Source organism: Rhinolophus sinicus, linkage group LG07 (genome assembly GCF_036562045.2).
Source record: "Rhinolophus sinicus isolate RSC01 linkage group LG07, ASM3656204v1, whole genome shotgun sequence".
NCBI classification, from domain to species: Eukaryota; Metazoa; Chordata; class Mammalia; order Chiroptera; family Rhinolophidae; genus Rhinolophus; species Rhinolophus sinicus.
The window spans coordinates 50,057,077-50,083,121 of NC_133757.1; the positions used below are offsets into that span (position 1 = coordinate 50,057,077).

Consider the following 26,045-nt stretch of genomic DNA (forward strand, 5'->3'; position numbering starts at 1 on the left):
AAAGGCCCAGTGACCAGCATGGCATCTGGCCCCTCAGAAGCACTAATGTTTCATTGAACTGAAACCTTTAGAGGAAAGGGGCCACCGTTTGAATGCTACTTGGCAGAGGAAAAATTATGCTAAGAGATTATAAAGACAAGTTTAAGGACTGCTTCCTAAAGACAATAATATTCTTTTCCCAGTCTCTAGAAATGTGGTTAATAGGAAAGGAAACGTAGATGAAAGGGTAGGAATAAAAGAAGCCCAAAGCAAAGGTAAGATCAGGAGAGCAAATTCTGGTTTTGCTGAGATCCTTGTTTAATATAGTATTTAAAAACAAACAAAACCTTTCCCCGACCCTTCTTTTTATCCTTCCCCTTCACGTTATCTCATAAGAGTGCTCGCCAATTCTCAGGTATCCACTCTCTGTAGAATGTCAGGCAGCTGGCAAACTCCAAATCTATAATTACTAAGGCTATGTCAGGCACATGTAATATACAGGTCACTGAGTTCTCCCTCTTTTGTCTAAAAATGAAACTAGTAAACTGTCACTTTACTTTCCAGTGTTGTTAATAATGAGTAATTCCTAATTTGATGCCCCTACCCTATCTTAGTGTGAGAATTAGTAAAATAAATAGCACTAAACCATTTTAAATTTGGGGAAGAAAGGCATGGTGAAAACATGAAGTATTTATTATTCTTGAATTGGTAAAAAAAACAATCAAACGGAAAAACAACTTAAACCTTGTTTCTTTAGGAAGCGTTGAGACCAACGACCATGATAAAACAGACTTAGGCGTTTGCTTTAAGAGAATTTAGTACCCATTCCACACCTGTCCTTACTACTTTTTTGTGCGCTCTTATAAACTCCTTGGTCATCTGACCAAGATATTTCCTGATGACCAGTTCCAACAGTTTAGCTCTATCCCATTCTCAGTATGCAATGGCATAGCTGCCACATCATGAAATCAATTCCTAGAAGTCACAAAACAAGATTTTGACGTGAGGGGATATCCCTCATTTAGAGTTCCCTTCTGGATAAGATACTGGAGGCCTCGTTGCAGGGAATTCTTGAGTGAAAACAATAGGAGGATGAGGGATTGTGAAGGTTTCTTTCCTAAAGAAAAATATCAATAAAATAACCCTGTTGACAGTGTAAAGCAGCGCTTCTATCTAGGGTCAAGGCCAGAGCAACGGACACCTTATCCCACTCATCCTCTTCCTCTGATAAAGCCCCAACCAGTACTGAGAAGTCTTTCTTCGTAAGAGCCTCGAGCCCTTTTTAAAAAGTCCTTGAAAAAGAAGGGGACAAAGGAAAACTGAAATTAAGAGAACTTTCCAGTCTGTTTCTGGTGTCTGGTCCAGAACGATGCCTCAGTTCCTGCTTCTCACCTGCCTCCTCATCACAGTTACACCTGCGGCACCAATGGGTGAGTCTTGTGTCAAGTCCTTGGCACATGGCACTGTCTGTAGGAATTTGCTATTATGTACAGACTATTAAGAGCTGGATTCCAGTATTTTAAATACTGGGTCTAGAATAGTGTTGGAGAAGTCGATAACCTAAAAAGGTATATTTTCAGAAAATTTCTGTTTTGTGTTCTATTTAGCCTCTTGCCTAGGCAACCAAAATTTCCATGGATCGGCCATGTCCAACAGCTTTCCACTAGTTAAATATTTCTTGGAGTATGTGTAAAAGGAATTCTAGCCTCTTTATATTCTAGGCACTTTTATAGTTCCAACTTTAAGAGCAAAAATAAGATTTTTAGAGTTAAGGACATAGTTTTCTCTTCAATGATTTCAAGGGACTGACTGAAAGCTATGTCCCCAGGAAAGGCACAGATCTGGTCAATCAAATTTCTTAGTCTTGACATCTGAAAATAAGACTTTTTACACAGACTGAGTGATTCTTAAACTGTCTTCCTCCTCGGGTTTGGCACAAGACTGGCCAACAAGGCAAAGAAAAGTTTCAATTCTAGTTACTAACAAATGTCTCTCCTTTTTCCAATAGAATTTAAGTTCTAGTTGGAAGACAGGGTGAGAGGAGGTTGAGATGGCGAGAACATTCCTTCTTGGCACTTTTGAGTAGCTCAGTATTTCATTGGCCCTGATTTATTTTTTCAGGGCAACTCAGGCCTTGCTCTCGCATTTTTAAGGGTACACATTAAAAATAGGCTCAAGACCCTAAGGATATGAAAACAGTGTAATGTGGTATCCTGGATGAAATCCTGGAACAGAGAGAGACAAAGGCAGAAAGGAAGGAAATCTAAATAAACTATGGACTTGAGTTAATAATAATGTATCAACACACTGGTTCATTAATTGTGACAAAGGTACTGTGTATGATATTAATGGGGAAACTGAGCACAGGGGATGTGGAAACTCTTTGTACTATCTTCTCCATTATTCTCTAAATCTAAAACTGTTCTAATAGTCTATTTTTAAAAGATAAGTTTGAACTAAGTTTACTCACCCTGTGTTTGTTGCCCATAACTAACCAAGAGTTCCTTAAGGAAAAGTCATCCTCCCCTCAACTTCCACTCTCCTTCCTTCCACTCTTTGCCTTCTTACTCTCCAATCATACGCCTTCTCCCTCCCCAGGTTTCTCTTTTTCTTTTCCCCAGCCCTTCTAGGACGTTTGACTCAATGCCAGAGAAAGATAAAAGGAGAAGTTAGGGAGCTGGGGTAAGGGGGGATGCTTGTCCTGGGAGGAGAGGGGAAGTGAGAGAAAAGGAGAAGAGGGAAGGAAGGGGAAGGAGAGGAGGTGGGGAAGCCGGAAGCCAAGTGGGAGAGAAGGGAAGAGGACCGGGATGGAGAGGGAAGGAAAGAGATATCGGGGCTTCCGGACTGAGCGAGCAGGCTGAGTCCGCGGACAATCTGAGGAAAGGCATCCGGTGTGAGGACCTGGCGGGTTGTGGACTCCTGGTTCTGCAAACCCGGGGACGAAAATGCGGGGACATTGACGTTACTTCTTTGCACTTGGCAGCCGCGAGGTGCCGGCCCTGGGGGTGCACAGACCTCGCTGAGTGCCCAGCTGGGGTGTGGGGGGACTAACTCGAACTTTGAAAGGAACCCACGGGGCTGTTCTTTTTGAGGCTCTCCCCTTTGTGAATAAGTATCAGCAATTTAGGGCGCAGTATGCATAATACCTGAAGTGGAATGGGTATATTTAATGTTTGAAAATATTGCCTGGGTAACATATTTTTTAATTATTTATTTTACAAGAGATAAATTTATTTTTAAATTTCTCCTGTTTGTGCCATATCTCTGCTACAACAGGAGAGGAAGTGAAGTTTTTAACAAACAGCACAAGAAATGACAGTTAAATTTAAGGAAAGACTTTATAAATCATGAAACAGGAATTTCTGTAAAAGCCATTAAAAGTTGAGTGCCTAACCATTTTTTATAAAATTAGAGCCAAGGAAATGAATCGAATATTTCTATGAATTTATAAACACCTGTGAAATTGCCCTGGAAACCTTGCTTCATATGAGAACCACAGCTAAGAGAGCAGATGAGGGAATTTTTCCCTTTAGCGAGGAAAGAGTGAGGATATTTCTTTCCCTGACAGGACATCAAACTGCGACCTAGGGCACAGTGGGGATACTTCAGGGACATTTTAAAGGAAAGAGTTGCTCCTGCCATGAGTAATTCTGCAAGTGTGTGATTTCCAGAAGGTGCAATATCCTACTTATTTCCTGTCCCAAACTGTCATATTCTCATTGGAGCCGTTAGCATTAGGCTACACTCCCCTCTACATGCAGCTGAAGTTTAGAGAATAAACTTGAGTTTGAAATGTAGCCGGGGAAAAATCCAAAATATTTTCTAGATAACTTAGACTTTTATGATCATGGCCTATCCGCATTTAATTGTTGTGCATTATTTGCGAAAACTAAAATTCCTGCCCACAAAGTGTATCGGCCTTAATGTGAATTCCCTGCCTACAATGTCGGTTAAGTCAGCCTGACATGCATTACGAAGGATAGGGATAGTACTCTCTGTCTAGTGTCCTTTCTGGAATTTCCTGGTTTTGTAGATTCTTCATGCAGACAGTTGGCCTACATTAATTCAATATTTCCCTGAAATTGAGGGAAGCAGTGAGACTATTGGGGATATGGATGTCTTTAGTCATTAAAATGTTTGATGAGATATTTGTCCATGAGATGTATGCACTAAAAGTGCATGCTTGAGAAACTTTGCTGTATTATACGTAATGACGCCGTGGCTAATGGGGAATACACAAAGTTCCTGGTCGTTCCAACAAGGTGATGGAATACATACCAACATTCACCTCGAGACTATCTTTGGTAACTACTTGCCAGTATTCTGTGTATTTCAAAGCAGCTGAAATGTGCCAAAGGCCTTTTCCTTTTCAGTGGAATGGGTTTTACACATTCATTATCAAGTCGAACTTCCCACTGGTGCAAAATTCCATCTATAATCTTGCTTACAAATGACCATCCAAATACTTTTGAAAATTTCCAAAGATGAGGAGCTTTCCACACTGTGATACAGCTTCTCCATTACTGGATAGCTGAACGAAATGTGCTTCTCCATAACAATTTGTTCTTGTTCTTGTAAAAGGATACCTAAGTCCTCTTCCACAAGCCTGTTCCAGATATTTGCAAAGTGATATTCTTCAGCCTTCTTTTCTCCAAACTATAGCACTTAACTTCTTCCCCAGTAAATAATTTTAGGCTCCCTTCTAAGTCTGGTTACCTTCCTCAGGACACCAAGTTTGTCATTCCTTTCATAAAGTGTAGCCTCCAGGTGTGAACACAATACTTGAAATATTGTCTGACCAGAGCAGGCTTCATTGAAACTATAATTCTAACCTCCCTTAGTCTGAACAACCACCCTTTCAGCAAATGATTACTTGGGATAAAACGTTTAGCCCAATGTCAACTCTAACTCTTAGAGAGATTTGAAATCATTCTGTAAAAGGCATTTGTGAAACATGTTGAAGGCAACTCAGGGAATCTTAAACAGGTAATTTGGGGACGTTAGATTATTTCTTTCTGAGCCCAAAAAAGCCAAAATGCAAGACCAAGAAGGTGGACTCAGGCTGTTGTCCCTGTGATCTGAAATATCGGAAGGTGCCTCTGAGGTGTCCCTTTCCCTCCCAGCCCTAGATCCTTGTTCTGCTTACATCAGTCTGAATGAGCCCTGGAGGAACACTGACCACCAACTAGATGAGTCTCAAGGTCCACCTCTGTGTGATAACCACGTGGATGGGGAGTGGTACCGCTTCACGGGCATGGCAGGGGACGCCATGCCCACCTTCTGCATCCCAGAAAACCACTGTGGAACCCACGCACCTGTCTGGCTCAATGGAAGCCACCCTCTCGAAGGTGATGGCATTGTGCAACGCCAGGCCTGTGCGAGCTTCAATGGGAACTGCTGCCTCTGGAACACCACGGTGGAGGTCAAGGCTTGCCCTGGAGGCTACTATGTGTATCGTCTGACCAAGCCCAGCGTCTGCTTTCATGTGTACTGTGGTTGTGAGTACCTTTCCTGTGCTCTTTATCCTCCCCCCTAAGGCATCAAAGAGAAAAGTGCCATATGAAATTCAGTCATGGTCGTGTCTCAGTGTCTGAATAACATGGATGTAGGACCACAGGTCCCTCCAGATTGTGATTTCTGAGATCTGTTTTTAGATTTCTGAAAAATTCCTGGAAGATAGAAAGGGAAAGGAGCTATGCGTTTAATCAGTTCTTTTTATTTTGTCTTCAGTCCATTTAAACAAAAGATTAGAAAATGAAATGTTGATGTAGGTTATCTAAATAGTAGATTTCCAACATTTTTGAGTATGGAGAACCCATTTTATTGTATTTCTTTTATTTCAAAGGATTAAATCTCATTTACTGTGTGCATAGCACTTCAAACACAGCAAGTGTTCAACAAATGTCATTCCTCTCTCTTCCTTTATGTCTTAGAAAGCTCTCATGGTCCCAGAGTAGTGCTTCCATCAGGGGAAATATCCTCTCATTCTTCAAAATTCTCTGCCTTGGCGTGGCTCTTATTATTTGTCTGTCAGCACTATTTATATATGATGGCTCTTAGAACTGAATATGAATCATATCTTCATTCAAATATATATATTTTATCAACAAATATTTTTTGAGCGCTTATTTTGTCTGTCAAACATGAAATGGATGAAGGAGAAAGTGCTCCAGACTGAGGAGTTTGCAAAAGTAAACTCACACAAATGTCTAGAACATTCACCCAAGATATGTCTCCTTCTGCGCTGGGCTCTGGGACCACAGTTGTTGCCTCTGCCCTTCGAGAGCCAATGGGCAGCTGGCAACCTTACATGTGTCTTTCTGGGAGCTGCTCGGAGGACCCATTTTAAAGATATAGATCAGATATCCATGTGGTAGCACTGTGCTCAGTATCCACAGATTTTTTTTTTTTTAATGATATACAATGGGAAGAAGCTACTTGAGGTCAGTAATACTTTCAAATAAATTTTTGTGTTATCAATCCCATCAGAATCTGTATACATTTAAAACATAGGGTACATAGAAGAGTAGGAGATAATATTTATTTAAGCTACAGCTCCTGTTTGGTGATGTTTTAGATTTGCAGAAACTATGGACACCCAAGGGCCTGTGGATCTGAAGTTGGGAATCACTGACCTAAATGACAAAAGATGTCGCTGGGTAGTATCTCTTTCCATTGGGTCTATGTAAACCCTGAACAATGAGAATTCTCTGATGTTGCCTAGAAACTTGTACCCCATGATTGAACTCATGAGACGCTCTCATAAATGAGAGTTGTCCTCTGGCCTTCACCCCTCACAAAAGGTCATCTTTATCCTTCTATCCTTCTAGATTTTTACGACATCTGTGATGAGGACTGCCATGGCGTCTGCTTGGATACCAGTGAGTGCACATGCGCTCCAGGAACCATGCTAGGCCCTGACAGGCAGACATGCTTTGGTAAGAAACTAATCTTGATGTAGAAACAGGCTATTAAGATCCAACAGACAAATCAAAAACTCTTCCTGACTCAGAACTCCATGGTTTTTCCAGTTTGGGTCTCTGAACACTTGGAATGGTGTTAGCCTTTTTAGTTCATAACGAAAGCCTTAAGCCAAATTTATATATAAAAAAATGTATAGAGTCAGCCGGACGGCTCAGTTGGTTAGAGCACGAGCTCTCAACAACAAGGGTACTGGTTCAATTCCCGCATGGGATGGTGGGCTGCAACCCCTGCAACTGAAGATTGAAAACGGCGACTGGTCTTGGAGCTGAGCTGCGCCCTCCACAACTAAATTGAAGGACAGTGACTTGATTCGGAGCTGATGGACCCTGGAGAAACACACTGTTCCCCAATACTCCCCAATAAAAAAAATTACTTAAAAAAAGTATATATATTTTTTACGTATAATATTATAGTTTCTCTGTTAAAAAATACGTAATATTTAGGGACAGTCTAGAGTTGTGCTGTGTAATACAGGAGACACTAGCCAAGCCATGTGTGATTGTGGAGCTCTTGAAATGTGACTAGTGTTACTGAAAAACTGAATTTTAATTTTACATCATTTAAATTTAAAAACTGATACTTGATTCAGTCATTGGAAAACTAAAAATGTTTTTAACAACTTGAGTAACCAACTATAAATTGTATGACTCTGGCTAAATATAGAGCAAGTATTTCTCATGAAAATGTAGCATCCAAATCAAGACATGCTAAGTGTAAAATACATACTGGCTTTTGAAGACTAGTTTTAAAAATTGAAAAAAATCTCAATGGTTTTAGTGTTATTATATATCGAAATGAAATATTTTAGACATATTGGATTAAATGGAATATATTACTAAAATTAATTTTACCAATTTTTTTAACAAAATGTTTAATATAACTCCTAGAAAATTTTGAATTACATGTATAGATTGCTTTGTATTTCTATTGGATAGCTTTAATCTAGAATTATCCAAGGACAGACTCCTACAGCTTCACTAATATTATATAGTGTTTGTTTCTCTGAGTAGTAAGGAAGAGAAGTCAGATTACTTGTAGGGAAATTTGTTGTCTGTAACTGCAAGAAAATAGAGTTGAAAAACCCAAGATTGAAGATCATCTCTTTTCTCTTTAATGTTAGAAATCTTCTTGTATCCAAACTCAATTGATTTTTAAAAAGTCTAGTGAGAAAGGAGGAGGACGTCTTTTCAAAAACAGTAACAAGGTCAGAATGGGATAGGGGCTTAGGGTGAAAGGGATGTAAATGGCTTCTTATTTTAGAAAAGCTTTTGTTCTTCAGTCTCCTAAATGAAGCCACTGACCATCCTATGGAGCATGTTTAGATTTAACAACCCCTGTAGCAGTTGTTAGGGTTCTTGCATGGTCCATTTTGACTATGTGATTTAATGCTAAAACGTTTGGGGTGCGGGGGACAGTGGTTCCTATAACCTCTCCTCACCCTTCACACTACACACTCACACACACACACACACACACACACACACACACACACACACACCTATGTCAGAAAATATTTGGCTTCATTTTAAGGCAGGACTTGTTCATTCATTTAAAAAAAATTTTTAAAGTATAATTGACATACAATGTTGTATTAGTTTCAGGTGTAGAACATCGTGATTAGATATTTACATACGTTTTGATGTGATCACCATGATAAGTCTAATTCATTCATTTCTTTGCTTTTATTTTATTACAACTTTTGAATAGGTAATATATTTAAATGATTCCCCAATTAAACAGCATGAAAAGTATACAGTGAAATGTCCAGCTCTCTTGTCCCCCATTTGTTCCAATTCCCTCCTCCCCTACCAACTCTTAAATTATTTTTTTATGTGTGCTTCCAGGGTTTCTTCAGGCAGATACAAAAATCAAATATATACATTTATTTATTGCCCTTTTTTAGACCAAAGGTCAAGTATCATATATACCATACATGTCTCTTGCTTAACAATTCACCTCTTGGACATCTCTGCCTACCAGCACATCGGGAAAAGCCCCCAGGTCCTACCTGGGGTCTGTCTGTCAGTTTCAGAGGATCATGAATTCTCTGCAATTAGTGGCAAAGTTTTGTGTTTATGTGCATGTGTCCATTTTCCCCTAGTTTTTTTTTAATGAAATATAATTTTAATTATTTATTTTAAATTATGCAATTTTTTTCAGGCAGAGAGGAGTATATAGGAAAATAATATAACAAACACTCGTGTATCCAGATTTGACGATAGTTAAGTTTTTCTCCCTTTTCTCTTAAAATAAAATTTTACAGATGCAAATAAAGTCATCTGACTCCCTCTTGTTTTCTTCTGTCAATTTCTAGGGTACTCACTGTTTTGAAGTTAGTGCGTGTTCTTCTGGTCCCTATTTTCATGTTTTTATTATTTATGTATGTTCCCATAACAATATCTAGCACTGTTTTGTGTGCTGTTGCAATTAATATAAAAATGATAACTTACCCCATGTGTGAGATTTTCTACAGAGCATACCCATGAAAGTGGAATTGCTGGGGCATAGTTTCTAAGTGAGGCTATAAATAATAACAAATCCCCAAATAACAATGGCTTAAATCAGTAGAAGTTTATATCTCCTTCACAGAAAAAAAATCAGTCCCAAGGTCAGCAGGCTTGGAAGAGAGGCATGGGCCCAGCGCTGGTGTGGCCACATCTGGGACGGCTGCCAGTTCCTTTAACCATCCACTTTTCAAGTAGTAGGTGCCCCATGAAGATTCTAATCTTATTGACTATATTTTTAAGTTTTATGTGTTTGTTTGTTTGTTTTCAATTCTGCCTTGTCCTTTTACACACTTTTTTGGTCTTGGTTAATATCCTTTCTTTTGTCTGTTTGGTGATTGTTTTAGGATCCTTGTGTTATGGATTTTTCTGGATTATTCTGTTCATCTCCTGTTCAAAGCCTTGTGTTTGTTATCTTGCCAACTCTCTTATAATGGATCATTTCTTCATGTTTATGGCAAACCATCTTCTGTTGTAATTGTTTTTCTTTGGGACTCTTGCTCTTATCACCTGCTTTGTGAAAGATTTAGTACAGAGCAGTTTTCAAATGCTTCCGTCAGGTATCACAGAAGCTTTCACCAGCCAGTGCCAAATTTTATATCAATAGCTTCAATATCCCCACACCATGTGGAAACTATAAGTTCATATTTCAACCATGGCAGGGCCAGACTTGGGACTTCTGGAGCTTTTTCTTTCTTACAGCCTCAAACAGAGAGCAACCGTACTGCTTCCCAGGGCCTCAGAGAAAGGTTCTACTCCCCATTTCATTGTGGGGATATCTCTGCCAGGGTCCTGGTCAGTTTTTGTTCCAGCTCCTTTCTTTGGCCCAGTGCCACATTTCCTGTCACCTCATGGGTGTTTAAACCCCAGTCCCTGGCTTAAGTCCTATATCCAAGCCAAGATAAATTTAGCTCCCAAGCTTCCTCTCCTTTGTTTGTAGAAGGAAGGGGGTCGACATTTGTTGCCAATTGTGTATTTTTTGTCACAAAAATCCCTGTTTTTCATCACATTCTTAAAATGACTTAACAATCAGGCTTAAGTACAATATGGGAATATTTCAATTTTTAAAAGAAATTTTGACAGCAGTTGTTCATATTATGACAGAAGACTGTCTCAAAAAATTTTGTCAGATAGTTTATTCTGCAATGGTAAGTTCATTTAATGCATTTAAAACACACTTTGATTTGTAAGTTTGTATTTATTTAACAAACCTTCAGGAACTCATTGGACAAAGTGAGATTCACCCACGCAAATAAATAGGTGAACCCAGGTAACAAAAAGGAACTTCATTTTCCTACAGTTTCACCCTTGTGGGTAATTGGCAACAAGTAGGTGCCTTGTACTCCAGCAGAGGGCAGATGGACAAATAACTGGGTTGAGGAGCTCAGGTTGATAGACGTGATTATATTGGATTTCAGCGAGGGATTTGGGCTGTGGAAAAGTGTATCAACAGGATTTGAAAAGATGTGGAGATTCTGCTAAGGGGGTTGAAAAGATCGAGGTGCTCAGCAGTATGTACACGGTGTGGTTTCTCTTCTCCAGATGAAAATGAATGTGAGCAAAACAACGGTGGCTGCAGTGAGATCTGTGTAAACCTCAAAAATTCATATCGCTGTGAGTGTGGAGTTGGCCGCACACTAAGAAGTGATGGCAAGACTTGTGAAGGTGAGAATGGGTAAGAAAGGATTCAAATCAAGAACCCAGAATAAGCCATTGGCTTCTTCTTTGATGTTCATGAAACTGCCCAACATTAGAAGAAAGTAACACCGTGTTTCCCCGAAAATAAGACCTAGCCAGACAATCAGCTCTAATGTGTCTTTTGGAGCAAAAATTAAAACAAGACCGGGTCTTATGTAATATCATATCATAAGATAACATAACATAACATTATAATACCGGGTCCTATATTAATTTTTGCTCCAAAAGATGCATTACAGCTGATGGTCAGGCTAGGTCTTATTTTTGGGGAAACACGGCAGTTTGACTGCATAAAGGAATGACAGAAAAAGTTCATCGTCATTGAAAATGCTTGCAACAGAATTCAGTGTTGAATTTGTCTCCAAGACTTCACAGGAGGGAGATGTTGCATTTCACAAGAGGCAGAGAGCCACCATTTGAATTTGGAAAATAAATATCAGTAGTCTGTGTTTCTCAAACTTTAATGTGCCCACGAATCACCCGGGATCTTGTTGGAATGCAGATTCTGATTCAGTAGATCTGGGATCAGGCCAAGATATTGCATTTCTAAATAACTTCTAGGTGACACCTACGATGAGGTGTCTGTTACCTTGAGTAGCAAGGTAACAGAGGCAGGCAGTCTAACAAATGGTTTACAGCAATGTTTCTCACACTGCCCTGCCGAGGAGAATCACCTGGGTGCTTTTAAAGCTGGCCCTTCCCAGGCCTCTCTCCTGGACACTGGTTCAGTGGGATGGGATGGGCCTTACAGTTTGTGTTTTTACCAACTTCCATAAATGTTACCTTCTTAGAAGTTTGGGAAACTGGTTTACATGAAGCCATTTTTTTCTTCGTGTGCTTTGCATTTATTGGAGATTAATGCATTGTTTGGAGATCAGTAAAAGTATTTTTAACAGCAGGACTGCTGTATACATTGTATACGAATAAGTAATAAAAAGAATTTGTAATGTATGTCAAATAATTGAAATGGAAATTGTTTACTATTATTACATGAAACTTAGATAACATCCTTTCTCTAAGGAATATTTGCCCTTGCAAGTTATCACAACTAAAAGTTCATCACTTCTACTTTAATAAGACTGAATCTCATGACACTGGGAATTGAGGGGAAAAAAACAATTCTTTGCAAATTATATGAAAAAATAATAGCTTAATTATTATTGTTTATAGAGGATATGTGGTTTGTCTCACAGGATAATTGAATACGTGGCATAATAGAGTTATAATACTGTTTATAAAAAGAAAAATTATGGTTAGTGCCCACAATTTATTCCATACAACCAAGTTTGCATTATTAACTGAGGGACCATTAACCAGAATATTAAATTATTGTTCCTTAGCACAAGACAAAATGTACTTTAAATTTTACTGACTAAGAGTAATGTCCTGAATCCTCCTTTAATCTTAATTACTTTATGCAATAATATTTGCATATTTGAATATTAATGAAATGTTCCATGAGGAACATTTGTAATTTTTCATGAAAATTTTATTGGAAATATTAGTTAATCCTCATATAATTTGAAAACCTAATAATCATAACTAAAAATATTTTAGCAGAAGATAAAATTGGTATATGAGTTATGCTTTAAGATTAAGATTCGTATTTGTAATCCTTAAGTTTTATTGATAGTCCAAACATATTTGTTTCTTTAGCTCATCTGTTAAATAATTACATCTTCTTTTTTAAAATAAAAAGCTCCTTTTAATTTTTAAGTAATATTTATTGTTTTGTTTTGAAAGTGTTATGTTCATAGAAGAAAACACAGAGGAATAAAAGAAAGATAACTAAAATGACCCTCAATCACACTTGCCAGGTATATCCATTCTAAGCATTTTGGTGTATGTTTACAAGAGACTTAAATCCTTTAAGCTGACTTAGAATTTCAATTTATCTGGCTCTTTGCTATTTTAGACCTAGCCCCTGAGTGAACATGTAGTCCAACCCTTCATTTTACAGATATTGAAATTGAGACCCAGAAAAATTAGACTTAAAGAAGATCATTTTTGAGAAAAAAAAAATTCCTGTTAATGTTGACTGTAACATCTAAATAGCATATTTTTATGCATGCTTCTATACTGTTATATATCATTTTTATCTATTTCAAAAACCCGTAGGTGTACTTTTATTCTTTTTAATTGCACAGGTTTATGAACAGGTGATAGCCTATCGCTCTTAAATTTTGCAAAGATTAATTCATTACAAATTTATTTTCTCTATATGTTTCACAAAAACTGATTTATCTCAAGTTAATTTACTGATGTTCCAAAAAACTGGATTTTTTTTTTTGCTATGGTCGGACTAAGAGTTATAGTTATAACTAGAAATTCAGCTTATACGTATCTTTCCTTGAGCATCTCAAATAATTTGAAAGCATTTCCTTTCATTATCTGACCCCTAGAACAGGAGTCAGCAAACTTTTTCTGTAGAGGCCAAATAGTAAATATTTAGGCTTCGTGGACCATATGGATGTGTTGAAGCTACTCAACTCTGCCCTTGTAGTGAGGAAGCATCCATAAACACTAGGTAAATGAATGAGCATGGCTATGTGCCAATAAAACTTTATTTACAACAACACATAGCAGGCCAGAGTTTGATGACCCCTGACTAGAAGATAATGTCCAGAGCCTACAAAGGTCAGTATTTTACCTCTGCTAATTATGAAATCACATGGTAGTTTCTTCAGTTTTCAATTGAATATTTTTCTTTTTTGTCATTTGATTGAGTATGCTTTTTGAAAATACAAAACTTTTTAAAAGGCAACTTTAAAAAACTGCCTTCTAAGAGGAATGTCACAAAGAGCTTGACTGAGTGGACTCTCTTAGTGTGTTGTCCAGGCTTCATTTTCATAGTGTGCTGTCAGCCCAAGATGCGTATCCCCAGTGTTGTTATTCCTAGAGATTGAGAAGAGGGGCTGGTTATCCAACAAACTGGCAATAACTCTAATCCATCAAGCTGGTCCAGTTGAATTTATATTCGGTCGGTCCTTTTTACATCAATAATACTCTATAAAATTTTGAAATGGATAAATTAAATATTACAGCAATTAAGAAATGACTTTTGGGTCTTCTTCCCACCAAACATAGCCTAACTATGAGAAAAACAGACAAATGCAGGTATAAGGACATTCTAGAAAATGACCAGTTTAAGTGAGTTGAGCTGTAGATGTTCTAAGATTGTGCTTTGTAACTATAACATTTATTAAATAGTTTTGGTGGGCTTCCCTATGTGTCAGGGAGTGGGTTAGGCCCCAGTGACTGTGATGAGTTAAGTATAATCCCTGAGGCAAAGTGCTTGGGGAAGAGGTCTGTGAGATTATTCCCTTTTCTTTTGGTTTTTATTGCAGACATTGAAGGATGCCACAATAACAATGGCGGCTGCAGCCATTCTTGCCTCGTGTCTGACAAGGGCTATCAGTGTGAATGTCCCCGGGGTTTGGTGCTGTCTGAGGATAACCACACTTGCCAAGGTAGTACATGCCCGGGCTTGGCCTCTGCTCTGATTCATGCTTCTTCCTCCCTCTCAACCCCTGTCCCCCTACCCCAATCTCCCTGCCTTCCTCACCCAGATATTTCAAGATTTTCACCTTTCAGAACACCAGCTCTTCCAGCAGTGTGTATCCCTAAATTTTCACTCTGGAATCATTCAAAAGAGAAGATTTCTAAGAAAAGATTACCAAAAAGCTAATTCTCCTTTGCTTTTTAAAAAATTGTGGTAAAAAAATATATATAACATAAAACATGCCATCTACATTAATTTTAATGTATAGTTCAGTAGTATTAAGTATATTCAAATTATTGTCCAACACCTCCAGAATTTTTCCATTGTGCAGATCTAAGACTCTACACCCATTAAACAACTCAGCATTTTTCCCTCCCCCAGACTCTAGCAACCACCATTCTACTTTCTATTTCTATAAATTTGACTACTTTAGATACCTCATAAACAGGTGGAATCATACAGTATTTGTCTTTTTGTGATTGACTTAGTCACTTAGCTTAATGTCCACAAGGTTTATCCACGTTGTAGCATGTGACAGAATTTCCTTCCTGTATAAGGCTGAATAATATTCCATTGTGTGTACACACCACATTTTGCTTATCCAGTCATGTTTTGATGGCCATTTGGGCTGCTTGTACCTGTTGACTATTGTAAATAGTGCTGCTATGAACATGGGTATGCAAATATCTCTTTGAAATCCTGCTTTTAATTCTTTTGGATAAATACCCAGAAATGGGATTGCAGGTCACATGGTTTCCTTTGCTTTTTACCTTTGATTTTTTTCCTCAAATTTCTATTATTAATTGTATAATTAATACTCAATTTAGAAGTCTAAGACATTGATGCAGTTCTTCTCTTTTCTAACGGATAATTGAGTTGTGAAACTAAGTTGAAAGCCCTTAAGACGATTGACTCTGGGTGGTGAACACACAATGTGAGATATAATGTATGACAGAATTGTGCACCTGAAATCTATGTAACTTTATAACAATTGCCACCCCAATAAACTTTAATTTAAAAAAATGAAAAAGAAGAAGCTCTTGAAAACTGATTCTTCTCCATATACTTACAATATGAGCATCAACAATCTCTGAGAACTATTTTCTGGAAATCTAGTTATTTGTGTTCAGAATATTAATTTATTCACCCACCAAATATTTAATGAGCAACTACCCCTGATTTCTTTTTACTGTACCATTTGCTCTGATATGTCCTCAAATATTATTGTCCTCACGTATTTTCTGACAGTACCCATAAGTATTCCTTTTAGGGTATTTGTAGAACCTGAAGAAGTGAACATGGGAAAGCTAAGGAGAAGCAATCTTTTTTATCTTTTCTATATTAAGTTAAAATGGAATTTATAGTCAGGGTTTATGGTTTACTGAACAATGCAAGGACAATCTGGAACTCTTCCCCAAGTGCACTAACACTGTTTTTATTACCTCTGTTTTATGGGCAGTAAAGTCAAAGCAGTACCGTTATAAAATTTAAGCCTATATCAAAGCAGTACTTTTTCTGTATTACCAATAAATTGTGTTTGTGCTAAAAGTTAATCTTTTGGGTGTTTCAGTTCATGGAGTTATGCTAGCCACACTTTGAAATAAACGTCTGTTGAACTGAAACTTGAACACAGTATTTCCTCATTCGGGGAATTATCTATTTCAGGAGCATTATTTGACCACAGCCTTGGGAGTTAAGAGTCCTGGTTTTATTCACCAGCCTCATCGATTTCCTTGAGGATAGAACAAAAAGCTCAAGTTGTGTGGGGGTGAAATTCATTCTCCCAGAAGACTTCTTTACCCTGCTCCCCTTCAGCCTTCCCAGTTCTAACAATAGCCCCTTTGTGCTGCAGTCCCCGTGCTGTGCAAGTCGGACGCCATTGAAGTGAGCGTCCCCAGGGACCTGGTTGGCGGCCTGGAGCTCTTCCTGACCAACACCTCCTGCCGAGGAGTATCCAATGGCACCCACGTCAACATCCTCTTCTCCCTCAAGACGTGTGGCACAGTGGTCGATGTAGGTTTTCCTGGAGGATACTGGGAAATAACCCAAAGCCAGTTATTTGGGGGGTGGTTGACAGAGGTATGCGGTATGGCTTCTGTCCTAGATGAAATATTTCTAGTTTTGTTCTTTTTTTAAAGGTGGCTGCAGCTCACAGTGGCTCATGTGGGCATCGAACTGGCAACCCTGGTGCTACCAACACCACGCTCTAACCAACTGAGCTAACCGGCCACCCAAAATATTTCTATGAAAGAATGGAAATAAAAAAATCCATTTTGCCATTCATTTAACAAATGTATTATTGACCATCTGCTGTGGTCCTGGCTCTGTGAGGATGGGACGTTAAGAATAATTCTACTATTTCTGTTCTCAAATAGCCCCATCTCTCCAGTACATGTAGACATTTGCTAAGTACATCAGCATCAGTAGCAATTATTTTACTTGAAGAAAGCAACTGATATAGATGGTGGTCCATTTATGAGGCAGCAAATGAGTTCAAGTATTGACCCACGTGGAAGTCAAAGGTTTATACTTTCATCCAAGAATTTGTGCATAACCCTGTGCTGGAGTGTCTGAGGGATGTATGAAATCAGATGCCTGATTTTCAGGAATATACACAGTAGTATTGAGATGACAATATACATGAAATATACATGAGAGACAGTGATCCAGATGACAGGTGCTGTAGGAGGCCAGAAAGGGACAAACGTTAGGGCAGTCAAGACAAATAGGACTCCAAGTGGAGTGGGAGCGTGTGTGTGGTTTATACAGGCAGAGAGGGAAAGAAAGGGCATCTCAGATGAGAAACAAGTGAGCAAGTCCCAGAGATGGGGATACTTACGGCTTATGCTGAGGTGAATGGACAATACATCCTAACTGGCAAGGAATTCATTCTGGAAAAGGAAACTGGAAAAGTAGATGGGGGGAGATTTGCCTTGTGTGCTAGTGTGAGGCGTTTGGGCTTTATCCCACAGACATGGGATTAAGCAGGTACCACCATGATGAAATCAGAAGTGTGCAAGAGGTATAGGAGAAAGGGGACCTGAATCCTGGAGATGAGTGCAGAGACCCTTGCAATCATTTGGTTGCACAAATATTGATTTCTTGAGTCTGACTAAGAGAAAATCAGAGCGCTAATGAGACTTGGGGTGATACATGGGGGGATATTCGAGGAGAAGGTGGTCCCACTTTGGCAAGTTTTGTTTATTATGTCTGTGGATAATCAAATGGAAATGCCTCATGATGAGTCGGAGTTTCTGGGACACAGGAGAATGGATGAGGCTGGAGATAAAGCACTGACAATTATGTGCATAAATGTGTCACCGGAATTCTGTGTGAGGGCGAGTTCAGCACAAGGTCATGCTGCAGCATGGTCACCGGTCTAGGATTACAGACAAAAATAATATACAGAAGCTGCTCTTTCCTAAAACATCAGAGCTTTGAATTTGCTGATTCTGCATAGCTCGGGGTTTATGAATAATATTCCAGAACAATGTGTGGGTTGACCATGAAGTCATATGTAAAAAAATAAAAAATAAAATAAATAAAAATAAAAAAAGACTTCAGCAACCAAATCTCTAATGTGTTTTGAGGATTGGAGATTGTTATAATTAAGAGGAGAGGGGGAAAAAAGCTTTGTAGAAATAAATGTAAAATCTCTTTCCTCTCCTCACCCTGGCCTGGCTCAGGTGGTGAATGACAAGATCGTGGCAAGCAACCTTGTGACAGGTCTACCCAAGCAGACCCCAGGGAGCAGCGGGGACATCATCATCCGAACCAGCAAACTGCTGATCCCTGTGACCTGTGAGTTTCCACGCCTGTACACCATTTCTGAAGGATACGTTCCCAACCTTCGAAACACCCCACTGGAAATCATGAGCCGCAGTCATGGAATCTTCCCGTTCACCCTGGAGATCTTCAAGGACAATGAGTTTGAAGAGCCTTACCGGGAAGCTTTGCCCACCCTCAAGCTTCGAGACTCCCTGTACTTTGGCATTGAGCCCTTGGTGCATGTGAACGGCTTAGAAAGCCTAGTGGAGAGCTGTTTTGCCACCCCCACTTCCAAGATCGATGAGATCCTGAAGTACTACCTTATCCAGGATGGGTAATTATGCTGCTGCTTAAATGGTTTATTATTCCCAGTTTACATCTGACCTCTAAGTACAGAAGCATACGGAGTCATTTCCTAAAACGACATGGCAGTCTCATGAACTCTTCATTAGTTCAGAAACCATTTATTTATTACATTTTGGAGGTAAAAACTGGTGATGGAGAAGGGAGTCAAAAATGACTCCAAGGGGACTAGCTCGGGGGAATGACTAGATGTCATTAACCAAGATGAATGAATATAGGCAGAAAAGCAGATGTGAAGTGGAACTATTGAATATAATTCCAAGTAATAGTATTGAATTGTAAATGCCTACAGGATACATAGGAAGAGAAGTGCAGTGGGCAGTTGGAAATGAACAAGGTCAGGACTAGAGACGAAAGACAGAGAATCACTCCTGTTCATGATTGAAACTATAGGGCCGATTAACCTGTTCAGAGAGGCTCGGCCATGAGGGCCAGGTGGGGGCTGAGAGGTGCGAGGAGAGGAGGAAGTGGAAGCAGCAAATGTCGGCTCCTCTTTTCAGAAGTTTGATAGTGAAGAGAGAATACTTGGTAGATTTTAGGAGAAGAAAGACCAATCAAGTTTGTTTTAGTTTGCTTGTTTTATACAAAGGAGATTTCTGTATTTCCAAAGGCTCCTTGGATTGAAAACCATGTGTCACAAGGTATTTTGGGAAGCCCAGCAGTTATCATACCCATTGCTTCCATCCTAGGATGTTCACACGCAAAACTCCAGACTCATAGTAATATCTCATCGGTTTCTTCTTTGTTCTCGGTGTCAGATGGGACATATCTCATGGAGAGTCAGGATCTTTTAGACCACAAAAGAGAAGTGGTCTAGTTAGAGCCCCACAAGGGTGTCTCCCGTTCATACCCTTCGCTAGCTGGCCTGATAGACCCTTTGACATTTCTCCTTTGCTTTTCCTTCTTCAGATCTCCCACCACAGGCAACCTTTGCCTGCTGCTACCCATCTCTTGTGCAGTGATTTGCAAACCCTGAAGCACATTAGGGTCAACAGAGAAGCTTTTTTAAAAAAATAGTAATACCCCAACCTCATTCTCTGTATTCCACTTTTACTGACTTAGTTCCAGCCCCCATCATCTTTCACCTGGACAGCTGAAACTGCTTCCTCACACAGCCTACTAAATCTCAGCTCTCAATTCTCAGCTCCACAGAGTCCCTGGGTATCCAGTCAAAAGGAAAAAAAGTATATTTATATTCCCATCCCTGCTGAAAACCTTTTAATGGCTCTTGATTGCCTTTGGTTGGTAAATTTAACTTTACCAGCAGGAGTACTTCTAGTCTTAGATTCTTGTAGTCTCCTTAGAGTATTTTCAGAATATGAAAAATTGGTCATGCTGAGCTGCTTTGGAAGGCCAATAATAGGCCTCACGGGGATCCATAGATCGTTGGATTGCTTGCCATCTTAAAGTGATCTCCAGAAAGTTTTAAAATGGAAAGTAGAGGCATCATTTTTCATTTCTTTTTTTCAGACACATACATAATGCTACATAGATTAGGGAATGAATTTACTTTTTGAAAGAGAGTGGATTTTGGTTCCTTTTTAATTTTTTTTTACAGCTTTATTGAACTACTATTGGCATACAATAAACATACATAATCAAAAGAGAACATTTTTCCATAGTAAGAGTTTTATCTTGTCCTTCATATTTCCTTTTGCAAAAATGAATGCATAATCATAACTCAGTTCCTGGGAAAACATGTAACCTGTAATCTCAATAAAAACTTATGAAGTTTATTTATATATTCATTATTTAGACCCTCAATTAAGGACTATATCTGTTATTTTGGACAGTTTTAAGAAGCTGTGCTATTTAATTTTCCAGCCCTTAGCACATACAAAGCAGGGGGGAAAAAGCTGTGGAAGAAATAAATGCTTAAAAAGCAGAGGCAAGAACTCAAAAACACAGCTGTGTAGGCCTATTTAGTAAACAGGCCAATAGTCCCATCTCCAGTATAATAATAGGTAGTAAAATAATGGTGCATATAAGATAATCCCTCAGGATAAAATCCAATTCTCAGCTTGGCTCCCTGTGCCTCGCCCTCTGACCTCTATCTTCTCCAATTTCTGTTCATGCCAAAGGGAACTACAGGCAATTTCCAAACTCTATTGTTTCTTACACCTCTCCTGACTCTGCACCTGTTCTTTGTTTTGCCTGAAATCTTCTTCCTGTCTGATTCCTACTGGTTCTTCAAGATTCAGCAGGTTTATTTCCTCCTTGAAGCTTTCCCTGATTTCTCCCTGAGCTAAAACCTTCCTTCCGTCTCCTTCCTCCTTAATGCCTAGCCTATAGAAAGGGTCACTGAATATTTCCCCAATGGATTATTGAATAAGCATTTATCATAATAAGCATAATGCAGTTTACTTACATTTATAAATTGTTTGATGACTCATTGTCCTCAGCTTAAGTTAAAATCAGACTAGTCTCCCCTGATATTTAACACATCTGCTTCACCTCCCTCTAGATTTAGTTGGCATGCGCCCTGAGAATGCAAAATAATTTAATATGTGCCTAAGCAAAGTAGAATTAGAAAGTTAGTCTCCAGAAAAAGAAGCATGTTGAATTCCTAAATCAAATATGGATGACTTTTGGATAATCAGTTTCTTTGGATTTTCATATACTATCATTCCTTTCTTTTAGCTTATGAACTTGAAGTTGACAGAGCTAGCATTGTCTAATCACAGCAAACACCAAATCAAGAACAAGAATTTGTCCTGGGTTCTATTCTGTAATGTGTTACCCAGGAACAACTCTCTCTGCCTCATTTCCCCTTTTAAAGAAAATAATAGTATTTTAAATTTATTTTGAAAATCTAATAGTATATTTTATTCAACCAGATTTCTCCAAAATACTGTTATTTCAATAGCGAATCAATAAAAAAAATCATTAGTGAGATAGTTTACATTCTTTTTCCTGCTAAGTCTTTGAAATCTAATGTGTATTATACACTGTAAGCACAACTCAATTATTTTTATTTTATTTTTTATTCCCAATTCCCCACCCCCCCTAGTCTTTTTAGATAAAAATAAATTGAAAATGCTGAGACACTTAGATGAACATGCCATTTTAATATCATGTTATTATTATTACCGTGTTTTCCCGAGAATAAAACCTAGTGGGACAATCAGCTCTAATGCGTCTTTTGGAGCAAAAATTAATATAAGACCTGGTATTATATTATATTATATTATGTTATATTACGTTATGTTATATTATATTGTATTATATTATATTATACCTAGTCTTATATTATAGTAAAATAAGATTGGGTCTTATATTAATTTTTGTTCCAATAGATGCATTAGAGCCGATTGTCTGGCTAGGTCTTATTTTCGGGGAAACACGGTATTATTATAAATATTGGACTATAAATTCCTTGATTTCATAGACCATATTATTCCTCTTTATATCCTCTGCACCACCCAGCAAAGTGTGTTACACAGATTAGATGTACAATAGGATTTATTATAGAACATAATCAGAAGATATAGAAATTAATTTTACTTCAGGGAAATGAATACATAAATACAAAAAATAATAGAAAGCCCATTATATGTTTAGATCTTTAGGTTAGAGGAATACCAGTAGTCATACAAGTCAAGATACCTTATTTTTAAACAATTTTATTGGATTTTTCAACTGCACTGAAACAGCGATTAGCAATGAACTAGAAAGTGGTCTGTAAGCAAATGGAGCCCAGTGTCTCAGGAGTTTATAGCCGATCCTCACTTTTTTCCTGGCTGGGAAGACAGGGACTGTTAGGTATCCATATAAAGGAAAATATACTTAGAAGAAAGAAGTTCATTTGGAATTCAGAATGGAAAAGAAAGTACAAGTGTGATCCTTTAACCTTTAAACTTTAAGGAGACAAGTTACATCAGCACTAAACCTTGGCCTGGACTGTTCATAATATTTCTTTTCCCCCAGCTAACCATGAGGTAAGCCTAGGAGTTCACTTTGAGCAGTAGATCTAAGATTAAAACCCCCAAACCCAATCAAACTACAGTTTAGCATTAAACTTTGGAAAAGAGGAATTAAAACAATTTGGAGGTGAATGACTTTTCCCCCGATGGATCCAGTTATTTATTCTCTAAGAAACTTGGTTCTTTATGCAGCTCTTTGATGCACAAACTGGGGTTTGTTCACCCTTGAATCCCCTTCAGGGTAAGTCTTGAGGTATTCATGAATATTTATGAAATCTAGTTAAAGAAAAGCCTTCTCAAACCAATAATAAAGTATGCAAATGTAAAATTCCTACAATATAGTACAAACAAAAATACAGGCTTACAAAGATACCTTTATTTCAAAAGAGATACCTTTATTTCAAAAGGTATTTTTGAAATAAATGTTATTGCTGTTGCTAATACTTCAATACATTGACTAAACAGGAGGTCCTTGTGCCGTTTGTGGGCACGGTGAATGACAGATGGGACAGACAGTGTTAATTAACAGAGCTGTGTCTGAAGATGCCTCACAGGAAGGGAATTTCATTTTTCCTTCATTCTCAAAAAGCTTGAGTGCAGCCCAGCCCCCTCCACCCAGTTTGCCTCTCCTTGGGCCAAATACAGTGGACTGGATTGTTTTTCCACCTCTGTTTAAACAATCAAGTCTTACGTGCTCTCCCGTCCTACTTCCAGCTGTGTTTCAGATGACTCAGTAAAGCAGTACACATCACGGGATCACCTAGCAAAGCACTTCCAGGTCCCTGTCTTCAAGTTTGTGGGCAAAGACCATAAGGTAAGCTGAGGTGAGCCTAGGAGTGTGAATTTAAATGAAATATTGTAACCCCCTGGCCTGAGCCTCCCTTCTTAGTGACATTCTATGAGCTCATGGTTAGGATCTGCATTGCATCTATAAAATATACTGTAAAACTGGCCATCTAGAAGCTTCACACCTTCATGAATATCATCATTATCTGTCCCCCTCCCAATAAAATAACTGTACTTGTTCAAAGGAAATACTATAGGATTACAATTTTAAATCCTTGTAGGGTAGGTATTATAGTTGAAAAAGCCTGTGTGATAGTCCCATGGCAAAGACTATGGACAGAAAATTCACAGACAAGACAAAATAGTAAAATGTTCATTGAAAATAGTACTTAAAATGCCAATTAAAAGAATTATAAGACTATTTTACATACATTAAATTTATAAAAATTATAAATCACAATGCTTGCAAAGTTATAAGAAGTATACTGTGACAGTATAAATTGGTACACTTTCTGGAAAGTTGCCTGACGATATGTAATAATAACCATAAAATCATCATATTCTTTTATCTAAAAATTCCAATTTTGACAGTTTCCCAAAAATAAAAAAGCAAAAAAGAAAAACAAGATTTGTTGGATGCGTTTATAGAGTATTGTTATAAAAGGAGTGAAAAAGAAAGCCCCCAAACAAACAGGGCTGCAGCATATCAATGAGTGTAGTATTAAGCTGTTATTAAAATGATACAGAACCATAGAAATATATAAAAAGGAGATATGAATAAACTGTTGTAATAATTTGCATGCATATTGAATATGCTATATTTAAAATATATATATATGTGAATAGAGATTATAAGAGGATAGAGTATGTTAAGGTAGAAGTATTTTGTTTTTTGTTTCAGTAGAGTTGTTGAAACTTTTTAACAAAAGGAAGTTTAAGAGCCCAGCAATCTTTCCACATTGCACTTAAGTGTATTGATGTCATTTCCAGCTATACCACTGTTGCAGAACAACTGCTAACCATGATGGCTCAGCCTGATCTCCCTCCTCCACCAGGCAGCGTGCTATGGGAAGTTACTTATGGGGAGAAGCTTGGAGAAAGAACTGGTTATTTTACATAGACGTGCACGGGAGCTGATGTTATTCCCAGACCTCGGTGTGAGGGATGAAGATGTTAACATTATTAGATGTTGTCTTCACAGAGGTCTCTCCAGGCCCTGCACAAACACAGAAGTTATGGATGTGGGGTTTTAAATCCTCCACGGAACTGTGTGTTTGCCATGTTACTAAATGTGTGAATTTGGGCAAGTTCCCTCACCTCTGTCTGTTTCCTCATCTGTAAAATGAGGGTGATGACATCTTACCTCAAAGGATTGCTGTTTAGGTGAAATGAGGTAACATAGAGGGTGCCAAAACCTGTATACACATTTAAGAAAGGAAAAAGCTATTAAAATTGTAATACTCAATCTATACTGATAATAAAAGATGGATACAAGTGATGTGTATACATATTTTGGGCATCCCCGGTATATATGAAACATGTGGTATGGTGTCTGCCTTCGAGAAAGTGCCCCACACGTGACAGCTGTTTTCACTGGTTTTGTTCATTATAATCATGGTCTTTCCAGGAAGTGTTTCTGCACTGCCAGGTCCTCGTCTGTGGAATGCTAGAGGAGCGTTCCCGCTGTGCACAGGGCTGCCACCGGCGAATGCGTCGTGAGGCAGGAGAAGAGTACACGGCCGGTCTGCAGAGCCAGATGCTGACGAGCGGCCCAATCAGCATTGACTGGAAGGACGAGGGCGATCCAACACCCTAGTCCTGGCTTCCGGCTGCCTGCCTGTTTGGACCTTCACCCCACGCCTTCTGAGAACATCAGTCAACACTGTAGAACCCTGCTCTCTTTTAAACCTCATGCTGTGGGTTTAGACAAATTCCCAGAACTGACTCACTCTGATTCAGGAGAGGTCAGCTCACTGCTGACTGACCTGACCCAGTTGGGGCTTCAGCCTCCTAAGGAAGAAAACTATGCTGTCCACAGAGAGAGCAGCTCAGCCCATCCCCCCAGGTCTTTCCTAGGATAAAACATGTAGTGCAGGATGCAGTAAGACCCCAAAATCAGAAGCTGGGTATAATATTTCAAATTCAGAACTTAAAAAAAAAAATAGTTGCTTGAAACTATGACTTAAATATTCAATGATTCCTGAAATATGTAAATAATAATTATACCCTGAAATTTCAATTCAAATACAAAATAGTTATAGGAGATTTGGAAGTTTATCAGTATAAGTGTGAGCTAAAAATTGGTTTTTCTATTTGGTTTTTCTCTTACATAATATTTTCTTTTCGTATTTTTATATTGTCTTAAATGAAATATTTTCAATTAATAAATGTTAATAAATTCACTAACATGTATTTAAGTGGTTCAATGACTGAATGGTAGACAAACTTAAAATTTGGTATCATATGCCCTATTTTTTGCCATTCTATGCCCTCAGAATGACAAGACAATAGAAAAAGGTATAACATTATACCATACGG

The 26,045-nt window shown here is 38.4% G+C and overlaps 1 protein-coding gene across 1 annotated transcript; it reads left to right on the forward strand.

The window, feature by feature from the left end:
* Positions 1–1,228: 1,228 nt before the first annotated feature.
* OIT3 (oncoprotein induced transcript 3) lies at positions 1,229–25,913 on the forward strand. The gene is made up of 9 exons (XM_019745853.2): positions 1,229–1,409; positions 5,103–5,477; positions 6,810–6,917; positions 11,010–11,132; positions 14,513–14,635; positions 16,520–16,680; positions 18,354–18,769; positions 23,436–23,535; positions 25,135–25,913. The coding sequence occupies exons 1-9, from the start codon at positions 1,349–1,351 to the stop codon at positions 25,321–25,323; spliced, it is 1,656 nt and encodes a 551-aa protein (XP_019601412.1). The 5' UTR covers positions 1,229–1,348; the 3' UTR covers positions 25,324–25,913.
* Positions 25,914–26,045: the final 132 nt, after the last annotated feature.

Bases quoted from the DNA above. Each gene is read 5' to 3' on its own strand.
- OIT3 (XM_019745853.2), top strand. From the start codon at position 1,349: ATGCCTCAGTTCCTGCTTCTCACCTGCCTCCTCATCACAGTTACACCT. The intron at 5,478-6,809 runs GTGAGTACCTTT...CTATCCTTCTAG, and splicing joins CTTTCATGTGTACTGTGGTT to ATTTTTACGACATCTGTGAT. The intron at 16,681-18,353 runs GTAGGTTTTCCT...GGCCTGGCTCAG, and splicing joins CGTGTGGCACAGTGGTCGAT to GTGGTGAATGACAAGATCGT.